This window comes from Neofelis nebulosa, chromosome 8, assembly GCF_028018385.1.
Source record: "Neofelis nebulosa isolate mNeoNeb1 chromosome 8, mNeoNeb1.pri, whole genome shotgun sequence".
Taxonomy (NCBI): Eukaryota; Metazoa; Chordata; class Mammalia; order Carnivora; family Felidae; genus Neofelis; species Neofelis nebulosa.
In genome coordinates this window covers 3,130,478-3,151,843 of record NC_080789.1, presented here as the reverse complement: position 1 = coordinate 3,151,843, position 21,366 = coordinate 3,130,478, and the positions used below count along the sequence as shown (strand labels likewise).

The following is a 21,366-nucleotide window of genomic DNA, read 5'->3' as shown; positions in this document are numbered from 1 at the left end:
AGGAGGTTGCCTCCAAAAGGTTTCTGAAGAGCCAGGAGGGGCTTTCTCCTCAGCTTAGCTCTGCAACAGCCAGTCAGTTCCAACCTTGGGGTGCTGGGTTCAGCTTCCCTCAGGCTGACTCCCCTCATTACCAGGGCTGCGGGGCGGGGTGCTGGTGGTCACTTTGCACACCCGGGATTCCGCTAGAAAGGTGGAGGGGCAAACAGGCCCTGGGCGAGGGTGTACACTGGACGTCTACCGGAATGGTGCTGTGACTTTCCCATCAAGCCAGTTTAACACCTTCATAGGCACGAGATTTCCCGACATGGAGCCGTTTTATTCCTGGAGTTTTATTCCTGTGTGTACTGTCCTTTGAATATCTGGCTGTGTTTTGATCTGCGAAGATTTGTTTTGGACCTTTTGTCCATATTCATGAGTGAAATTTGTCTGTGTTTGCAGGAAGCCTTTCTAATAGGGGACGTTAATAGAGTGGAAAGATTCTGGGCTGTGAAGGTCACTGAGTTCCTGGGCCCCTGTGTGGCCGAGTCCCCCGACCTCTCTGCTCCTTGCCCACACAGTAGGGTCACAGCCCTGATTCACTCAGGCTGTGGCGAGGAACAAATAGCGCCTTTGAGAGCTCCTCTTACACACTGACGCTTACACAGACTCAGAACTTGGCCTCACATGTCTGTTCAAGGCACCATTTTTGTGAGTTTCCTTCATGAGGAGACAGGTTCAGAGAACATTAGCAACGGAGATTTCTCTCGGCTTTCTTCATATAAACCATAATCAGAAAACCAGACTCGTGCAGGAGGAGAGGCCCTGGGAACATGACTGGTAAACATTACATTATTGGTGTTCGGATATTAGGTTCCTGCTTTTCATAATATCCTCAGGGTGCGGGGGAAGATTCGATACTTTCTGAGATTCTGCTGTAAAGTGCAAGTTATTGCTGGTACCGTCACCCAATTATTCTGTACTTATTTTACTTAGACTTTAGTAATTGGAAAAAGATTAGATGTCAGGACTTTGTATTTTGTTGATTACATTACCAAAGTCTCTTTAATCGTTTCTTTTATTCCGAGTATTAATCATGAGCTCCTAGCTGTTAGGAGAAGAGCCTGATGGGAGATTCGTAACTTAAAAGAGAGAAATAATTACTTCAGTTTCCGTGGGACTGACTGAGTGTTGATACACCTGCAAATTGAAATGTGTTCTCTATCCATTCGGGGCACGTGGCTGAGACCTTGGGGAGACATAGAAGGTCACATGGAATTCAGGGGCCGATCTCCCCACCCGCCCGGCCCCTGCTGTGCCCTCTCCTGCCCTCCGGAGGCTCCGGACATGTCCTTGACCAGCCCTGCCTCTCTTTGGGTATTTGTGATGGCAACAGTGACTTGTACTAGTCTACTTGGAAGACTGTGTTGTCCTTGATGCGTGCATAACATGGCTTCACCCTCGATCGGTGCTGTATGAACACAGGCTTATCCCCGTGAAATAATTTCTTCCAAAAGCAGTCTTGGAGCCAAGCGCCTTCTGTTCTCCAGCAGTAAATGGTGGGAGTGAGACAGAATGCGGGAAGGATGGGAGAGCTCAGAGGGTGGTTAAGTTGGGGACAGGTGTTGGTGGTAGGGGTACAGGGAGACGGAGGGTGGGAGGGAAGGAGGGGGCATGTGGACTCTGGACTCACTGCTCTAGGGAGGAAGGTGTGTGGTGCCTCACCTGTCCCGGCGAGACTGTGGGGACACTTGCGATGCGTTTAGCAAACATGTACTCTGTGTAACTTAAATGCAAACAGGTGACACTTAGCTCTGCGGGAATAGAGGCAACTTTGCGTCTCTTGTATATTGAGAAGAATCATTATCTGAAATCTTTATCACTCAGGTTTGTTCTGATTTCGTTTATGGGGCCTCATACCCCGCCGTAACATTGATGGAATATGTTAAAGCCCCGTGGGGAGTCTGTGGACTGTTTGTAAACCCTGTTTTGTCTCTTTGTCAACAGAGGAATTGCGGAAGTTGAGCTGGTCCGGAATCCCTAAGTCGGTTCGTCCGATTACCTGGAAGCTGCTGTCGGTAAGTCTTCCTGGGGCTGCCTGTTCTGGCGGCCAGGCTCCAGGCGTGGCCCGTCGGCCGCCCAGGCATGCGCCTTGCCTTTGTGGCAGTGATCCGGGCCTTTGTCTGAGCTAAGGTGACATTTTCCATCTTTTGCTTAATTTCAAGCTTGGTTTGACAAGGCTGGCAGAAAATGAGGGGAGGTAATTATTTATGACAGCTGTATTCTTTTTCTCTGATTTTATTATTCTGAAAATCCGTAATATTTTCAAACGTGTGATATAGAAAGGATTGAGCATAGAAGACTGTTTCAGTTCTGAGGAATCCATCACAGCGAAATAGGTTTGACAAAGGTGGTGGGTTTTTTGTTTTTCTTTTTTTCTTTTTAAATGTTAGTGGGGATGTTAGACGTAGTCTGCGTTTCTGTGAAGGAGGCTGGGGTTCTGGTTCTAAACTGCCCATTGTGGAGACTCCTGGAGGAGGTCAGGTGGACGGGGTGGGGGTGGGGCGGCCGCCAGAAGATTCCCGGTCCTTCACTCGGGTTAATATCGGAAGTGAGCTGGGCCCTGCTGAAAGCTTGGGAGTAGTTTATAGACAGCTTTCTTCTCTTTCCCTTTTTAAATTATTTTTGGAGTTAAATCAGTGGGGAACTCTAAGTGTTTACTCTAAATTGGGTTTGACTTTTCAGTATTTAAAAGACTCTTTCTTGCTAATGAGTCTTCATAAATTTGCAGCTTAGTACCTCGTAATCCTAAATGCAGATACAGCTCTCAACAGTGAATATTTATTGATTAAATATTCTCTTGCAATTAAAATTAGACCTGCTACAATTGCTCATGTTTTTGTTTGGTGTTTGTTATTTTAAGCATTTGTATCTACTTTTCCAAACGTCCTCCAAGATAGGTTGCAAAGTTTTGAGATTGAACTGTGGGAAGTTTTGATGAAAGCACGTTTAAGACCTAATGGTACAATTTTGTACTTAAGGATGTGCTGCCTCTAGGTGGAAAGCCTTCATGAATGCTTCTGTCCCCTTCCTTTCCTTCGGTTCTCAGTCTGCTCGAGTCGTGGTTAGATACCCTGTGGTCGGAATGGGAGGGAGGGTGTAGGTGGGTAGAGTCTGTAAGCGGGCGTGTCAGGAAAGCCAGGGAAGGAGTGTGCGGGCCTCCTCGGGCATGTGTACCGCGTAGCCGCTTAACTGGTGACGGAGCCCCTTGCCTGGAGACAGAGGTGAATCAGATAGTGGCCCTGCCACTAGGAGGGGTTAGGGCTGGTCAGGGCTGCAGCACCGTCTGGGACCGTGTGCTGCGGGGTGCACGGGGCTCAGGCGGTCAGGAGCGGAGTGAGCGCCCAGGGAAGGCTTCTCGTTCCCAGTCTCTGCAGGTGCTGTGAGGTGGGAAGCTGGGGAGCGGGCGGGACACAGATGAACTTGGCAGTTCTAAGACCTCTTTGGGTTTGGGTTGATGGATGAGTTAAAACAATGTGTGTGGGGCGGTGAGTGGGCAAAGCCGGTCCTTCCAAAGTTGGGGGGGGGGGCACCGAAAAAGGGAGGGCAGTCCCAGGACAGCGCAGACTCACCTGTGTGGCAGGCCAGGCTTCTTGTGGGAGCTTCTGGAACATCTTGAAGGGTGTGTCAGGGTCCTTGTGTGTGTGTGTGTGTGTGTGTGTGTGTGTGTGTGTGTGTGGGGTGGGGGTTAGATGCAGATGGGATTGGACAAGCAGGGGCCAAGGTGGGCGGGCTCCCCAGGAATGGCTGGGATTGGTGACGAGCAGGGGCCAAGGTGGGCGGGCTCCCCAGGAATGGCTGGGATTGGTGACGAGCAGGGGCCAAGGTGGGCGGGCTCCCCAGGAATGGCTGGGATTGGTGACGAGCAGGGGCCGAGGTGGGCGGGCTCTCCAGGAATGGCTGGGATTGGTGACGAGCAGGGGCCAAGGTGGGCGGGCTCCCCAGGAATGGCTGGGATTGGTGACGAGCAGGGGCCAAGGTGGGCGGGCTCCCCAGGAATGGCTGGGATTGGTGACGAGCAGGGGCCAAGGTGGGCGTGCTCCCAGGAATGGCAAGGAGAAGGCTTGGATGGGGCAGGGAACTGGGGGCAGCCAGGGACCAGGAGCGGGTGACTCCTGAAGGATTTGAGTGAGGGGTGAGTCGGCTGTGTTTCTGGAATGGGAGAGTCAGGAGTCTCTCGAAAGGTCTGTTGGCTGGTTCCTTCATTGATTTGATCGTATTTAACGAGCATTTTGTGGCTCTGGTACTGTGTTGGAGCTGGGAGATAAGGAGAGAAAAGGACCAAGTCCCTGTGCCTTATGGAGCCTGCGAAAAAGAAGAGGAGTCCCTGCCCTCCTCTGTCTCCCCCAGGGCAGACCGGGGTTTTACCGCACGGGAAGGATCCTGTTCTTTCAGGAGTCTGGGCCCCCAGTGCTCTGCTCACCCTGTGTCTCAGCTTGCTTCACAGCACTTACTGAGTGCTTGCTGTGTGCCAGACCGTGCACACGCGAGAGATGCCCGCAGATGCGGTGGTCTCTGGGTGCAGGACCCAGGAGCTGGTGGGTCCGTATCGCGAGCAGAGCCCGGTCGGGAGGAAGGGTGTGCCGGGCTGCTCTGGGTGCTTGTTGGAAGGAAGAGACGGACAGTCGGGTCAGGGAAAACCCCCCGGGGGCGTGGGTGGAGGCTTTGGGGGGCCTGTGGCCGCTGGAGCAGGAGCCAGTCGCTGCCATGGCACTGTGCTTGTCACTCAGGGAGCGTGTGCTCACCTCGACTTTGCCGTGCGCTGGGCCAGGCAGGCGGTGATGTCATTCAGCCGTCACGTGCCCACACATGGTCCCTCTGGGGGTGACGATGGGCTCTGGGAATCCAGGTTGAGGGGTGCTAGTCAGACATGGGTGTGGGTAGGTGGAAGGAGGCCAGCATCCTGGGGGCTGTCGTCTCTTCGCCTCGAAGCACTGACCCAGGAGCTGCCTCGTGGGCCTGTCCTCGTCTCCCAGTTACTCCCAAGCGCACATCATCGGTATGTTTCCTGTCCTGGGGGATTTGGGGAGCACAGCGCAGGATGCTGACCACTCACTTCTGACTCAGCAGGTGTTTCCCACGCGTCTGCCCTCAGCCGGCAGACCCTTTGCAAGTGCTAGGTCACAGGAGCATCTTGGAAAATGGTGGGGAGAAAACCCAGCAGGCACTTCCGGGCCATGGGGTACAAGGAAGTGTCGCCCCAGTTAAGGCCACTTTTCAGTCTCTCTCTGAATCAGAGGCTTCACATTCCACTCTCCTGGGCCCGCAAAGTGGATCAGAGCCTTGGGGTATACCCCGGTTTGCACCAGTTCCAGCCTACCCCAGGCCGGGTGGTGGGGGTGGGGTGGTGGTGGCTGGGACGTGGTGGCTTTGGGCTGCCCTCTTGACCTGCGCTTTTTCGTTCTGGGTGCACATTAGTGTGACCTGGGAGTGAGGAAACATTGGTCTCTGGGTCTCGCAGGGTTGGAGACGGCCGCTCTAGGACAGGTGGGTGCCATGTGGGACAGGCACACAGGGACCGGCTGGGACCTGCACCCGAGAAGGCAACACGCCTGGGCCGACGTGCCTGGGCTTGACCAAGAGCGTCCCGGAGGCCCGACTGGGGCCCAGGTGGGGTCCGGCTTGTTCCAGCCCTTTTGCTTCCGGGACCCTGAACCCAGGATCGAGGAGAATCTGTCGTTTGTCTGGTGAACAAAGACAACCCAAACTGTACTTGAATGTGAACCTACTTCCAGACCTGGGAGACGAATGACTTTTTTCCCCCAGGATGTTCACGACTTGTCGCTACAAACCAGGATTTGTCCTGGTGGCTTGTTGAAGAGCACGATTCTTAACTGATGAGTAGGAAATGGTACTTTAACGAAGAAAGATGGGAAGCTTGGCTCCTGTCATTTGTGGGGGACTGGCATATACTCTGGTCTAGAAATACCAGGAAGCCACCATGGATGCTATTTAACATTTAAATTCCATGCAAGTGCGGCTGTGACTTTTTAAAAATTAGCGCTGTCAAAAATCATATTTTTTGGCTCATTTAAAAAAAAATAACTATTTCAGAAACATCAAACAGAAACTAATTAAACATTTAACATTTACGCTAATGAACAGGATGGTTAAAAACGAGAAGTGAGGGGTGCCTGGGTGGTTCCCTTGGTTAAGCACTGACTTCGGGTTCAGGTCACGATCTCCCGGTTTGTGGGTTCGAGCCCCACGTCGGGCTCTGTGCTGACAGCTGGGAGCCCGGAGCCTGCTTCGGATTCTGTATCTCCCTCTCTATCTGCCCCTCTCCTGCTTGTGCTCTGTTTCTCTCTGTCTCTCAAAAATAAATAAACATTTAAAAAAAACCCCAAAGAACCCAAGAAGTGAAATGCTGGTGTCATCATGTCTCCTTGCAGTATGTTGAGGTCGGTTTGCACGTGAACCTGGTGGGAGGGAGCGATTGGATGTTTGTGTCACTGGGACGGTTCCGACATAAGTATATGCGTGTATTGTTTTACATTTATGATTAGTGTTTTTATGGCATGCTAATACGGCAATTAAGTTTTCCGTAGTTGTGTCATTTAAAATTCATTGCGTACTTGAACATATTTCGTTTGCATAATTTCTAGTCTGGCTTAATTATCGAGAGGCCTCAAGTTGCATATGTGTGTTTTCCTTTCGGAGTGAGTGTCAGGAGTGTGTGCAGGGCTTTTTATTGCCCGTGCTCCCATCATGACACGCTTGCCTTTTAGAATTTCTCTTCCAGTAGTGAAGTTAGAATCTGGGGGTTGGGAGAATGCTCGAGTCCTCGTGCACGGCCACGAAGAGTCCTTCGGTGGCACCGCATGTGACCGCTGTAGGGCTGCCCACGCCGTTCCCTGGCTTGTACCCCCTGTGGCCCCGCTGCCCTGGCCTGGCACACAGGGCCTGCCGCCCGGCCACCACGCACCTGCCCACGCTCCTCACCCGCCAGGGGCGGAGGCAGCCTGGATACAGTGCCCCCCGTGTGCCCTGTGCAGTCATGTGACCATTCTCAGGGCGTTTGCTCTGTCCCTCCACACTGTTGTCTTCTCCACCACCAGTGCCAACCCCAGACCCACCCAGACCGAACCCAGAACTGTGTACTGGCCGATACTGTTTTTCATGAGGTCTCTCAGACAATCCTCCTCCCTGGGCGCCCAGGGCCGTGGCCGTCCCTGGGGAGTGGTGACATCATTCATTCGCTCAGCGAGCCTGCACGGGGAACCTGTGGTGCGCCCCTCAGTGTTCTGGGCGTGGGGGGCCGGAGTCTCTGTGAGCACGGGTCAAGAACCCCCTGCGGGAGCTCGAGAGACAGAGTAAGCGACATCTCTGTGTCTGAGCGTCTCTGAGAAGCTGAGTCTGGAAATACCTGGAGCCCGGGGAGGGAGGCCGAGGTCAGAGTGCTGACTCAGACGGGGCAGGGCAGGTCTCTGGGGGAATCGCTGTCTGAAGAGAGGTTACCCGCCGTAGTGTACTGGTTGCAGCGCTGACCAGACAGCCGCTGGAGGGAGCTGAGCTCCAGCGACAAATTGAGGCAGCTGCAGCCACGTGTCTTTGGTCCGGTGGATACGGCTTCGGCAGGGGAGGTGCTAGGGGGAGAGTTTTTGGGGACTCAGGGCCTGGAGAGTAGACTGGAGGAGGTGAGAGGCCAGCCTTGCTTCCCCAGGTCAGGGGCTGCTCCACGTCTGAGGCCTCTGTCTCAGCTGCCCAGCCCCTCCTGAGCCCTGGTGTGGAGGGGGGAGGGTCTCGGGCCCAGGGAACAGGGTGCAGAGAGAGGCCACAGGGGCTGACGGCAGCGCAGGGAGGGCGTCCGCCTCTGTGCAGGGGCGCGATTCCCGGGTGTGCTGGTGGGAAGGTTGAACTTGCCTTCCCGTGGGTTCCTGGGGCGGGCACGAGTGCAGGGCTGCGTTCGGCATCTCTGCTTCCCGGAGCTGAGCCCAGGGTCCGAGGGTCCGGGACACAGGCAGAGCCCAGGTGTGTGTGTGTGTGTGTGTGTGTGTGTGTGTGTGTGTACGTGTGTAGATGACCCCACGGGGTGGGGACCTGTTCCCGAGTTTGTGCGAAGTGAGCCCGGATCCCCCGAGAAGGGCAGCATCAGGTAAGGGCCTCTCGGGCCTGGCTTTGGCTGCAGTCCGTGCTCAGGCCCTGTAACTCGGCCACGGTGACCATTCTGGAGCCTTTACTCTTCCGTCAGTGACAACACCGCCAGCCCACCCACCAGGCAGGATTCAAGGCAGTGCTCCGGGCAGCTCCGCGCCTGGTGAGCAGTTGGGCTTTTTCTTACTCAGCTGTGGCCGTGGCTTCCTGGGGATAGGAATTGTTCTTCCTGCCAGGTGATGGCCACGGGGACTGAAGTCACAGTGAGGTCAGATGGGTGCGGTCACTCCTGGTGCTTGCCAGGAGGATGGTCTCTGACATGACGAAGCAGTGCCCTTCCTCGGGTCTGGCCATTCCCCCTGGGGTGGGAGGCCCCCTGGCAGGGACAGGGCTGGGTCCCCGACAGGGAGAGCGCCCCGTGCCGCATGGTGCCGGCAGAAGAGGTCTGACTGTGGAGGCGCCCGGGGCGGGCGGTTTCTCACGCAGGACCTGCGGCAGGGGTGCTCCGGGCACGCCTGGCACTCCTGTGTGCGCCTGGGTTATCGTTGCCGTCGCCGTTCTGAGTGTGTGAACCCATCTGCCTTTAGAACAGGAGCATCTCTCGTCCGGCCAGAAAGTAGAGGCACGCACGCGGGAGCATAGCCACCGAAGCTCAGCGGTAGCAGCTCCCACCGTCGGGGTTCCCTGTGTTGTCAGCGGGACCCTCTGGCGAACCTGCCCCTTCCCGACCTGTTGGAGTTGAGGCAGGTGCCCCCCGTCGTGCTGCTGAAGGGCGGGGGCTGGGCTCCCAGACCGGAAACTGTTGCCCTCCCTGGTGGGTTGCTTGGGAAGAAGCATCGGGAGCCTTTAGTATGCCCGGTGTGGCCTTGGACGAACAGCTTGCTTGTGGGGATTTTGCCTCAGGAAGAAGTCAGACGTGGCTCAGAATACCAGACGAGGGAAAAGATTGTCACCCTGTTCAGAACGAGCAAGGTTGAGCACAAGCAGGTGCAAACACAGGTACGTATGGCGGAAGGCCTTCGGGTTGGCAGACTTTCCGGAAGAGGCTGGGTGGCGGTATTGCAGGACAGATTTCAGCGCCTGGTGACCGCTCAGCTCTGCCGATGGAGAACACCAGCAGCCCCGCGTGGTTCGGACCCGAGGACGGCGGTTCCCAGCGTGCTGTCCTGTGCCGGCCCCGCCGGAGGCCACTACTTAACGACGTTGGGGACACGGTCGTGATTTCAAAGTGTGACGTGTCCGCATGGCAGGTTGGATGAAGGACATTCTCTTACAAAGGGCACGAGAAGGACTAATCATAAAAGATTAATGAATGGGGCCACATTAAAGCTAGGAACTTGTGTTCATCAAAAGACATCATTAGCGGGAAGAAAAGGCAAAGCACGGGGAGGAGGAGTAGAGACTTACGGAGGACTCCCCCGTGGAGTGTGACGTGCCTGCAGACGAATACGACCCAATAGGAAACCGGGCTATGCTCGTCCACGCGTTTCCCGGGTGTGGACGCAGAACACCTCCGCCAGTCTTCTGGGAAATGCAGAGCGAAGCTACCTTCTTTTTGTCCTTTTAAAGTTGATTTATTTTGAGAGAGAGAGTGAGCGCGCTTGTGCATGAGTATCAGAGGGGCAGAGAGAGAGGGAGACAGTCCCGACCAGGCTCCGCTTAGCACAGAGCCCGACTTGGGGCTTGAACCCATGAACCTCTAGGTCACGAACTCGGCCGAAGGTAAGAGCTGGACGATTAACTGACCGAGCCACCCAGGTGCCCCAAAGCTGCCTTGTGACAGAGACCACTGCAGGCCCATCGGGATGGTTAAAAAGAAAAAGTTTGTCAACACCGAGTGCTGGCAAGGACGTAGAACTTGCCACGGTACCTCCAGTGGGAGTGTAATCACTTCGGAAAATTCCGCAGCAGAACTTATGAAAGGTGGGCATGGCCAGTGGTTCGGCTCCTCGGTAAATATCTAACAGAATGCACGTCATGGGCCGTGAAGGGCAGGAACGAGAATGTTGAGAACACAGAGTGGGAGCAGTCCACACGTCTGCTGCGGTAGCATGGGATTTGTACGCGGGAACGCACAACAGTGAAAGCTGTTCTTAACATGTTCCAAACATGAGTGAGCTTTTCAAATGTAATGTCGAGTTTGAGCGGCCAGACAGAAAAAATGATTCCATTTGTAGAAGGTTCAGAAATAGGCAACATTTACCCGGTGTTAGAAGTTAGGGACTTATTAGCTCCGGGGAGGAGGTGAAGGACAGTGGTTAGGAGGCTCCCAGGGGCCTCGAGCCATGTGTGGTTATGATAATTCCTCCCACCGTTTGGATGGTGTGTGCTCGCATGTTATATTCCAGTATGTGTTTATGGACAAGAGGCTTAACGGTGTGACCCCGGTGTGTGAAAGCAAACGTATGCAGGAGTGTCATTGAGAATCGATGCTCCTAGAAATGCCTCGGGGAAGCAAAGGGGACGGATGTGCTCGCACAACTGAGAAGACGTGGTTGGATTCAGGCCGACCTCATCAAGGCCGGTGACTCTCCGAGCTCAGCTCTGCAGGTCAGCTCTTTGTGACGGACCCACAGCCTGTGGTTCTCCCGCATGGCCACAGGGCAGCTGCCACAGCTCCAGTCTCTGCACATCCTCCCCGATTCACAGGAAGAAGCAAAGAAAAGCCGTGGGGCTTGCCTTCTGTGCCTGCATTGGGTCCCCTCTCTGCCTCTGAGCCTGTCAGCCCCTGTGGCCAGTGGGGTGGCCCATCAGGGACACTCCTGAAGGAAGGGGTTGAGAACAGGGATGTGTGGTTCCTGGAGGATCTTTAGGGCTCTGTGGAAACAAGGGAGGTATAGATGTTCAGCAGCAAACACAGGTCTGCTGCAGATGTGGGAGCATCTTAAAGGCGGAAAATACCACGTGGGATTTATTTGTTCACTTGCTCATACATGAATTCACTTAATGAAAATTTGGCTGCCATGTGGCTGGCGTGGTGAGGGGCTGGCTCTGTGGGGGTCTCGTGCCAGGAGCAGCTGGAGCCCTGAGGGACCAGCCTGGCCTCGGGGGTTGGGTCAGGCGTCCTGAAGGAGTACCGTCGAAGAGACGCTGGAGGGATGAGCAGGAGGTAGCCAGGTAAAGCTTCAGAACATCCAGGGAAGAGACCAGGAGGACATCTTTCCTCTGTAGGACAGAAGAAGCACTCAATATAAAAGAAACACTTTGTAAGTTGGATTTCATGGAAATTTAAAACTTAGGCTGTTTGAGACAAGGAGGCAGGGCCCAGATTAGGAGAATATAATCTTAATGTGTATTTGCTTCTAGAAGACAGAACCATAAGACTCACTAGGAAGATAACCTGGTTTAAGAAATGGGCAAAAGATTTGAACAGACACTTCACCAGAGAAGAGAAGCAGTGGCGGCTGGGTACGTGGGAAGATGTTGAACATTGTTAATCATCGGGGATGTGCGATTAAAGCCACTCAGTAGAATGGCTGATATTTATCTTTTTAAGATTTCATTTATTTATTTTAATGTTTATTTATTTTGAGACAGAGAGAGACAGAGCATGAACGGGGGAGGGGCAGAGAGAGAGGGAGACACAGAATCCGAAGCAGGCTCCAGGCTCCGAGCTGTCAGCACAGAGCCCGACGTGGGGCTCGAACCCACCAACCGTGAGATCATGACCTGAGCTGAAGTCGGATGCTTAACCGACTGAGCCACCCAGGCACCCCGATTTTATTTTTTTTTTTTAAAGTAATCTCTATACTGAGCATGAAGCTTGAACTCGCAGCCCTGAGATCAAGAGTCACATGCTCTGACTGAGCCAGCCAGGCACCCCCAGAATGCTAATATTTAAAGATGGACAGTACAGGGTGCCTGGGTGGCTCAGTCAGTTAAGCATCTGACTTTGGCTTGGGTCATGATCTTGCGGTTCATGGGTTCAAGCCCCACATCCGGCTCTGCTGACAGCACAGAGCCTGGAACCTGCTTTGGATTCTGTGTCTCCCTCTCTCTCTGCCCCTCTCCTGCTTGTGCTCTGTTTCTCTCTGTCTCTCAAAAATAAATAAACATTAAAAAAATTAAAAAAAGAGAGGCACCTGGGTGGCTCAGTCGGTTAAGCGTCCGATGTCGGCTCAGGTCATGATCTCGCGGTTCGTGGGTTCGAGCCCCGCGTCGGGCTCTGTGCTGACGGCTCGGAGCCCGGAGCCTGCTTCGGATTCTGTGTCTCCCTCTCTCTCTGCCTCTCCCCCACTTGCGTTCTGTCTCTTGTCTCTCTCAAAGATGAATAACTATTAAAAAATTAAAAAAGAAAAGACGGGCAATACTATCAGGGAGGGTGTGGAGCATTTGAAATTCTTATCCTCTGTTAGCTGGAGTGTGAAACCACATCATCTCTTGTGAAAGGTCTGGCAGTTTGTTAGGAAACGAAACGTGTACATGCTCAGGGAGCCAAGGCTCCACTCCTAGGTGTTTAACCACGAGAGAGGAAAGCTTGTAGCCATTGTACGAGAATAGTAGCAACAAGCTGTATTCATAGTAGCCCCGAACTAGAAACACCCCGGACGCTCGGCAGGAAGTGCGTGGCCGGCAGTCCGCGGGGTCTCCGTGCGGTGGAGAAGTGAGCCGAGGGATGGGTGCCGGTCCCCTCGTCGGTTTGGAAAAATCGCAAAGACGCCAGGCCGAGCGGACACAAAGCGCGGGTCCCCGAATGATTCCATTTGCGTGACGTTCTAGGCCAGGCCGGGGCGGTCCGCGAGGAGTTGTGCGGCTCCCTGGGCTCTCCTGGTTGAGAGGGGGATGAGCACAGGGGAAGGTTTTGGGGAGATAGAGATTCTCCACGTCTTCACGGGGGCCGTAGTGACGCAGCTGTGTACCCTTGTCAGATGTCATGGGAAGGGTTTACTTGAAAGAGGCACATTTCATCTTACGTGTGACATGTCAGTAATGTTGATTTAAAAAGCAGAAGCAAAGAGGGGCGCCTGGGTGGCTGTCGGTTAAGTGTCAGACTCTTGATTTCGGCTCAGGTCCTGATCTTATGGTTCGTGGGTTCAAGCCCTGCGTCGGGCTGTGCGCTGACGGTCTGGAGCCTGCTTGGGGTTCTCTCCCAAGCCCTCTCCCTCCGTCTCTGCCCCTCCCCTGCTTGGGCTCCCTCTCTCTCTCCCTCTCAAAACAAAAAAATAAACTAAAAGCTAAAGAAAGCAGAAGCAGCGAAATAAAAAGCACGTACAACACCGACAGTCTGGCCCTGGAGACTGGGCTCTTCGTGACCACCCTGAGCCGCCTGGTCCTTCTGGGTTTGAGTTCACTTTATGTCCTGGGATTGCGGCTGCCAGTCGCCCACGAGTCTTTGGAGAGAGGAGGAAATCTGCATGAGCGACGATCTCTCCGGATTGTGCGTACGTGTGTGTGTGTGTGTGTGTGTGTGTGTGCGCCCACACATGCACATGCCTGTGTGTACGTTGTGTGTATGCATGAGCACACACGAGCACCCGCATGTACTCTGGTCAGAAGACCGTGCAGACTTCCGAGTTCTCTGAGGCACGCGAGCCGTTTAGAACCAGAGGTTCATCTCAGTCCTGTTCTCGAAGAGCACGGAGTTCAAGCCTGGCTCCCGTCTGACTCCCACTCCTGTGGCCACGGGTCAAGTTTGGCGGGCGCGGTGGAGGCTGTGAGCGTCTGAGCCCGAGCCGCCCGTCCGGTGCCTCAGAGGCCGCCTCCCTGATGTGTTTCGTGTCCGTTTCCGCTTACTGTTCTCGTCCCCCCCCCCCCGGTTTGGGAGCGCCACACCCAGTTAAGACCCTTTGGATTTCACACTTTGTGAGTCGGCATTAACCGTACCTACTTTTTGTTCTTGTTCTTTCTCTCACCCAGGGTTACCTTCCTGCCAACGTGGAGCGAAGACCAGCCACGCTCCAGAGAAAGCAGAAAGAATACTTTGCGTTCATCGAGCACTATTACGACTCCCGGCACGATGACGCTCACCAGGACACCTACAGGCAGGTGGGCGCCTGTCCCTCGCTCCACGTCCCGTGAGGGGCCCTGGCCTGGTGATGGTTTGCGGGAGGGGCTGTTTGCTCTGGTGCGTTCCTAACCGGGCCACGGATTTGTGTTTGCTGACGAATGAACAAGTGACGGTGTGCTCCTGCTGGTAGTGCTTTGCTCATGTCCGGTTCCTTCTATAAAAGTGACGAGGATGTTTTTAATTGGAGTTGCAGAGCGGATGCCCGAGGTCCCCTGCTGGTGCCCTGACACGTGCCTCGGGAGCCACCCGGCCTTTCTTGTGTCAGAGAGCTGCTCTTGGGCCCGTAGGACCCGGACAGGCATGTCGCTGGACCGATCAGAGGAGGAGAGTCTCCGTGGGCTTTGTGGGCCCTGACTCTCTGGGGCACGGAGGGGTGGGGTGTGGGTAGACGAGAGCTGACTGGGCAGCTGGACTGGGGGGGTGCAGTTCATCTCCAGCAAAACGTGTAGCCAGGGTATCATTTCTGCTCCCTCGTTGAACACAAAATGGTGTAATTATGGCTTCTTGAACAGTTGACAGTGTGTATGAGGGGAAGAAGCCTTACATTTGATTTATAGTTCAGAGTGCATTCAGAATTTGCTGTTAGAAAAGCTCATTGAGGACTTTGTCATTCTTACTGTCTTTGTAATGTGTGAAATGCAGAATGGTTTGTGCTGCGTTCATTCATTCGTTCGTTCATTTTTGCGCTGTGTTTAAACAAAAAGGTGGTTCTTAACTGATAGCTCTGTTTCCTGTCTCTTCAGTCAGCTTCTGACTTTCCCGAGACACGTTCGTACTGAATATTTCCTTTTGGAAACCCTCCTTCCGGGTGAAGGAGCCTTGCCGAATCTTTCTGCCTCAGATATGGGCTCTCCACATCTCTTCGTCACTTTGGTGTAGATCTGTTACACAGGTCCCAAGACAGGCCTTCCCTCTGATTGGCGACCAACAGTTCTTTAAGGGAAATGGATTCTGAGAAGATCTTCCTCATGGAGGGGAAACGGTCGAGCTTGGGGGGGCGAGCGCCATGCGAGAGAGCAAGGACCCGGGAGAGGCCCTTCTGGGGCGGGGCCCTTGCCTCTGGCTCCTTGGTGCTCCAGGGCGCAAGGCGCTGCTTGCCTGGCACCCTGAGAAACGGATTTAAGATAGATTGCACTTGGATTTGGTTGGGGCAATAGTAGCTTGCCTGCATTCTCTTTCCACTTCACTAATTCTAGGGAATGGTTCCACTTGGTATTGTTTTGGATGTGTTTTTGATACATTTTTATTCGAGGAAAAGACTTCCAAAGGATGACACCTAGCATCTATCTGTGAGATTTACCAGACTGTATTCTGTTACGAATTTCTTGAGGGAGAGTTAATTAAATACAGGTCGCATGTGTCTTTATTCAGTTACGATGATAGGTAATAAAAAGCTTCCGTGTTGTTGTGAATTCCCCAGATGTTTTTGCGATAACATCGCGGAGAAAACCGTAATCCGCGGCAGTGATGTCGGCTCGCTTTGCCGCCAAGCAGGCCCGCCTTGCGTGTCCAGCCCCTTCCCGTTGGCACGGACGGCAGGTGTAGGTATGGTGCCCACTGGCCCGCCCACCGGAGTGTGATGGCACGGGAGCCGTGTTCTGAGGGTGGCCCTTGAGGGCACCCTGGGGCAGGGGACGCAGTCGGACTAGGGTCGTCTGGCCCCCGGTCTGGACTGCACCCCTCCCTCTTGGCACTGCCGCCCGTAGGCCCACGCTTCTTCCATTCCTCCCCGCGTTGCTCAGGGGGCGTGGGGCTGATGGTTTCCTCCGGGCCGGCTCCTGCCCTCTCTCGCTTTCCTGCCCACTGTCCTTCAGTGCCGCCCCGAACACCGAGTCCGCTGGCCCCCGGGTCCCTCCTGGTCCTCTCCCCGGGCGGGTGCTGCCGATGGGCTGCTGGCGCCCGGGTTCTCGCCGAGGGAAGGGCTCCAGGCAGGGACCCGTCAGTGGGGAAGCAGCCGCCACGCCTCGCATCGGCGCGGTTGATGGCCTCCACCTCGGGTGGTCTTCACCAGGGAAGCCTCTGGGGGATGCGGCAGGCACCTTCTAGACAAGGATGCTGGGCCCCGGGCCTCAGTCATGGTGCCCAGACTGTCGTGCCTGTGAGGCAGAGCGAGGATGCTGACTGTTCCCGTGGATAGTGGAGTCCTTGTGGGCACATACTGACGGGAACGAACCTGAACATCGGCTCCTTCTCGGCATTACGATGTGCACGTCTTCCTTCAGCCTCTGTGGCCTTCTCCTGGGTGACTGGGGACGGTGACGGTGTTGGCCAGGGGCGGACGTGCCCGTGGGACGTTGGGAGCCGGCCCGTGGCACCAGCTCAAGCCCCGAACGTTCTTACTCGCTGCTGCTTGGACCTGCGGGTGTCGTCGTTTGCCGTGTCGGGGGCTTCGTTAGGGCTCTCGGGTCAGGCGGCGCGCAAGCAGGGATCGGCCGATGCTGGCAGAGGTTTTTAAGTGCTTCCTTTGAAAAGTGCCCCGGGTCCCCACGGACTCTGTGAAGTGGAGAAAAACGTGGCCTGGGCGCCAAGAAGAAGCTGTCACGGCCGAAAACTCGTCCGCTATTGATGTACCTGAATTGCTCCCGTGTCCGAGGCCGGGAATCAATGTTTGCTAATTGCTATGGATTCTGTTACTAAATAGCCGAGGGCCCGCTCTCTTCCTGATCGGGCAGCACGTGTTTGTGCGGGAAGTGTCGGCAAGCCCTCGTGCTGGGCCCGTGCGGCTAGAACCTGCCCCCTCGAGCACTCGGCCACAGAAGGAGTCGGTACTTTCAAGGCGGGAGCGGGTTCGAGTCCCGGGTCAGTTCATCGCCGTTGAGCACTGCTCTTACGCCGACATTTGTCACCTTTGGAAATAACACCTCTCTCCCTGCATCCGCAGATCCACATAGACATCCCTCGCATGAGTCCGGAGGCGCTGATACTTCAGCCCAAAGTGACGGAGGTAAGAGTCAGGATCGCAAGTTCCTGTGGACGGTGTCTCCCTGGGTCGGGGTGGTGGGTGCCCACGGAACTAGCGACGTGGTTTGTGCGGTTGGGGTGCTTTACCCACAGCACGTGTGGGGTGGCCCTCGAGAACGTAATCACGGACAGGAGTGGCTGTTTTGTGTGTGGCGTTGATGCATACGGAAGACACGGGTAGGCGTGCGTGGAGTGCGCGCACGTGTCCTTCCCCACCTGCGGGGAGAGCCCCACTCACGTTGGACCCGTGGCCTTGGAGCCGCCCACGGTGCCTACCCTGCTCTTGAAGGGCCCCCGCGACGTGAGCGGCCCCCTGACTTTGTGATCCCGTGACCTCAGCACGTGTCCCATGGCCTTCTCTCTGCAGCTCGTGTTTTTCTTCCACATCATTTGCTAACATTCAGCTCATCTGTGTGTCCTCTTGGGCGATCGTCCATCAGTCAAATATTGCACACTTTCTGTGGCTTTTTCCTGTCGCCGGATGTCTGGCTCGTCTGACGTGTTGTGATCAGGCCCTTCTCTGGGGCGTTGAGGAGAAGTAGGACGGTTGTGCTGGGGTAGGGGTGGGGGTGAGCCCGGGAGCCTGTCAGGCCTGGTGTCAGTGTGCTCCCGGGGGAGCTGCCCTCCTCAGACGCTCGCCTGTGGGGTGTTCGAGTCCCGCACTCCGTGTCCATGCTCTTCGTCCACGCCCTGCATCCACGGTCAGCGTCCATGCTCCTTGTTGTTCTAACTCTCGTCCACACTCCTCGTCCACGCCCCACGTCCACGTTCCATGTCCCCCTCACTCTCGTCCACGCCTTGTGACCATGCCCCTCGTCCTCCTCATTCCTGTCCCCCCAGCGGGCCTTCTCCTCCTGGTCGTCATCTCCATGTCTCTCCTTACTGGTGGCTGTGATCTCTTCCTGTGTTAATGTTTCCGTGGTCCCTTTTCGGGGGGGTGCTGCCCTCTGTCTTTTGCCCATTTTTCTTGTGGGCGGTTGATCTAGTTTTTTATTGGCTGCCGATCCTAATGTGTTAGGGATTCTAAATCTTTGTCAGCTTGCACGTCACATGCGTCCTCTCCCATCCTGTGGCTGCTTCTCACTTCCTTCTGGGTGGCGTTGACGACCGGAAGTTCTTCGTTTCAGTGCGGCCGAACTTCTCGGCCCCTTCATTTCTGGTTGGCACTGCTGTGCCTTTCTTGAGAAATCTACACGTACCTTGTGTGGTCAGTCCGCTCCCATAGGTTCATCTGAAGCTTTGCTCATTTGTCCTTCACACTCCCGTTTTCCATTCGTTTGTACTCACCGGCTGCTTACAAGGTGAGGTCGCCCTCCAGTGAGCTCTCCCCTGAAGTGACCTGTCAGGCCCGGCCTCAAGTGTGGCCTCCAGCTTGTCTCCCCGTGTTTGCAGCGTCCCTTCTGGTGTGCGTCCTCCTTATGCCTGCATACGTGCGTCTTTGTTCTCTGTCTTGTCCTAGAATTCAAGGGGTCTTCCCTTGACACCCACCTGCCGGCGAGTTCAGCCTCGTACCGAGTCCCACGGCTGCCGGGGCCCTGGTGCCCATGGTCCTCTCCAGGCCCCTGGCCTGTGCGCTCCCACCCGACTCTCACAGTCAGACTCCCGGGACTTGCTTGTTCCGTTTTTGTCTTTACTGTCTGTCTGATTCGTGGCTGGGCTTGCGTGGAATCTGTAGATCAGATGGGGGGAATCGACGTCTTTATGGAATCCTCTTTGTTGTCATGAATATGCACCGTCTCCATTTTTAGGCCATTTGTGACGCCTTTCAGTGTACTTGTAAAATTTGTCCCGGGAAAGGTCTTGTATGTGTTTTATTAGATTTATTCTTAGTTATCACATTTTTTTGTTACTCTTGTAAATGGTATCTCTTTAAAGTGGAATGTTTTTTACTTACGGTTTGAAACACTTGTTTGCGTCTCGAGTGCTCCGGCAAACACACTTTTAAACTCTCCTGTCTCTTATATGCTTAGTAAGTTTGTTGAACAAAATCCTGGATTATGAAAGCAGAAGTGCCTGTGGATTATAGCACACAAAAGGAGAGAATTAGTTTCCCACAGAAGCAGGCGTCTTGAGGTGGTTGCTTTTGATGGTCCTTCTCAATGGTTGTGCTTAACCGTATCTGCAAAACGAGGGAGAACATATCATGACCTCTTTTTTACTTATTTTTTTTAATGGAAAATAGAGTCTGCCACAGATCTTCGGTTTACCGTCATTTTTATATTTTTCCTACCACTTGACACGTCGCTCGTAGAGGAGAGCTGGCAGGGTCGTGGCGGCTCGGCTCAGAGGGGTCTGCCGCAGACAGCAGGCGGCCTGGCGGGACGGGGGGTGCGTTCCTGTCTCCCGCATGGGCTCCTCCTGGCGGTGAGGCGGCTTTGCCGCTGTGCTCGGCGTCACCCCCTGTGGCCCCGGCTGCCGCTGTAGCTTCTCCGCACCGCGTTTCCCTTCCACGTGCAGGAGTGAGGAGGGCGCGCCCGTCCCCTTACCGCTCTTCCCTAGAAGGTGCTCCCAGTACCTACCTGTGCTTCTGTCCCGCGGGCCGGAACTTAGTCACGTGGCTGTACTTGACCGTCTGGAACCGGGACAGCGTGACTCGGATTTTAGCTGGTTCGTGTGCCTCGCTGACGTCTGGGCCTTCTGACCGCCCAGAAGAAGGGTTTCGGCACATCCCCCATCTACCCACACTTTCCTGTCCCTTCAGTAGGGGATGCGCAGTCCGCTCGGTTCGCCACCCGCCCCCCTCCCCCACAACTGTCCGCTTCCTCCTGTGGGCTTTCTTGAGGTCTGGTGGCCGGACAGTAAAATGTACCCATTGTAAGTGTGCATTTAGATTGGTTTTGACACCTGTGCTTGGGACTATGACAGCCACTTGAATCACGATAGAACACTTCCATCACCCTGAAAAGTGGGCTCGCTTCCTTTGCTGTCAGCCTCCTGTCCCCACCCCTGCCCGTGTAAGTCCTGATCTGCTTTCCGTGTCTCTGGAGCTTTGCCTTTTAAGAATTGCACGCAAACGGAATCCCACAAATTCCAGACTTTCGTGAGTGCCTTCTCTTAGTGCTTAGACGCGTGTCCACGTTGTCGCACTGCTGCTGGGTAGGACGCTGTTGTTGGACGTGTCCTGGCATGGTGACCCGTTTGTCGGTTGATGGACACCTGGGCTCTTTCCAAGTGTGGGTCTTCACAAAAAAAAAATGTGCTACAAACCTTTGTGTGGAGATCTGGTGAAGGCCCCTGCTCGCCCCTCTGCGGCAAGGACCTAGGAGCAGGGTGCTTGTGTGGTGTGAGTGGGTGTGTGTCTACTTCATTAGAGACCGCCAAACGATTCTCCAAGGTGGCTGTGCCGGTCGGCGTGCCCAGCAGCGGTGCGTGGGAGGGCTTGTGCTGTATCCTTAGCGGTACTCGGTACCGGCAGGCTTTTTAACGTCAGCCGTTTCCTGGCGGGTGTGTGATGGTACCTTGCGGGCTTATAACTTGCCTTTCCCTGGTGACTGGTGTGCGTTGTTACTTGTGCTGGTTTGCCACACGCGGGTCTTTGACGGAGGGTCCGTTCCGTCTGTTGCTCGCCGTTGAACTGCTTTTAGAATCTTCAGCCTGCCTGTTCTCTGGGCTAGCTCGGCCCGGAAATCCTTGTTTTATGGGAGCTCAGCTAGATTCAGGGGCCTCAGGCTCCCCTACCTGCCGAGAGGGAGGCCTGGAAGTGAGCAGAGCGGATGGAGTCGGGCTGGATGGCCGTCACCCGGCGGTTCTCGGCCAGAGGGCAGAGGCGCAGCCTCGGTCGGGGGGTCACCGCCCCCCGCCCGTCCCCACGGTGGAGCGGGCCCCAGGGGACAGCAGACCTCCGCGGTGTCTGTTTCGGCCGAGCTCTGGTGCGAGAGCTGCACGTGCCGCAGAGCCAGCTGCTCCGAACAGCTGGCCGCATCCCCATCTCTCCCTCGCCCGTGACCCCTGAGGGTCTGGGTCCCTCTGGGCCTTCAGACCTTACCTGGGAGGTTGCCTCATCAGACGCGCCATATGCCCGCAACGCTCTCGTACCCCATTCACGCCTGGTGTGTGCGGCCTGACTGCTTGTTCGTGACGCCACTCGCTCACCCTGTTTGTCGGCTCCCGGAGAGCAGGGCTGGGGCCCTCGCGGTGACGGTGCCCAGAGCATCTCCTGGAACCTCATGGGAGTCAGAAGATTTTGTCGAAATTGGTAATTACTGTTTTTATCCGATGTCATTGTTTGAAAGTAAAATTCGTAAGTTTTTGGCTGCTTGTTTTTTTGG

General features: G+C 55.1%; 1 protein-coding gene across 8 annotated transcripts in view; it reads left to right on the top strand.

Moving 5' to 3' along the window:
* The window catches only part of TBC1D22A (TBC1 domain family member 22A), a 326,013-nt gene that overhangs the window by 84,953 nt on the left and 219,694 nt on the right, over positions 1-21,366 (top strand). For all 8 annotated transcript variants that reach the window (XM_058740974.1, XM_058740978.1, XM_058740973.1 and 5 more), the window contains 3 exons: positions 1,984-2,054; positions 13,987-14,115; positions 17,019-17,081. In XM_058740974.1, coding sequence (XP_058596957.1) covers positions 1,984-2,054; positions 13,987-14,115; positions 17,019-17,081 — 263 coding nt within the window. The remainder of the gene's footprint in view (positions 1-1,983; positions 2,055-13,986; positions 14,116-17,018; positions 17,082-21,366) is intronic.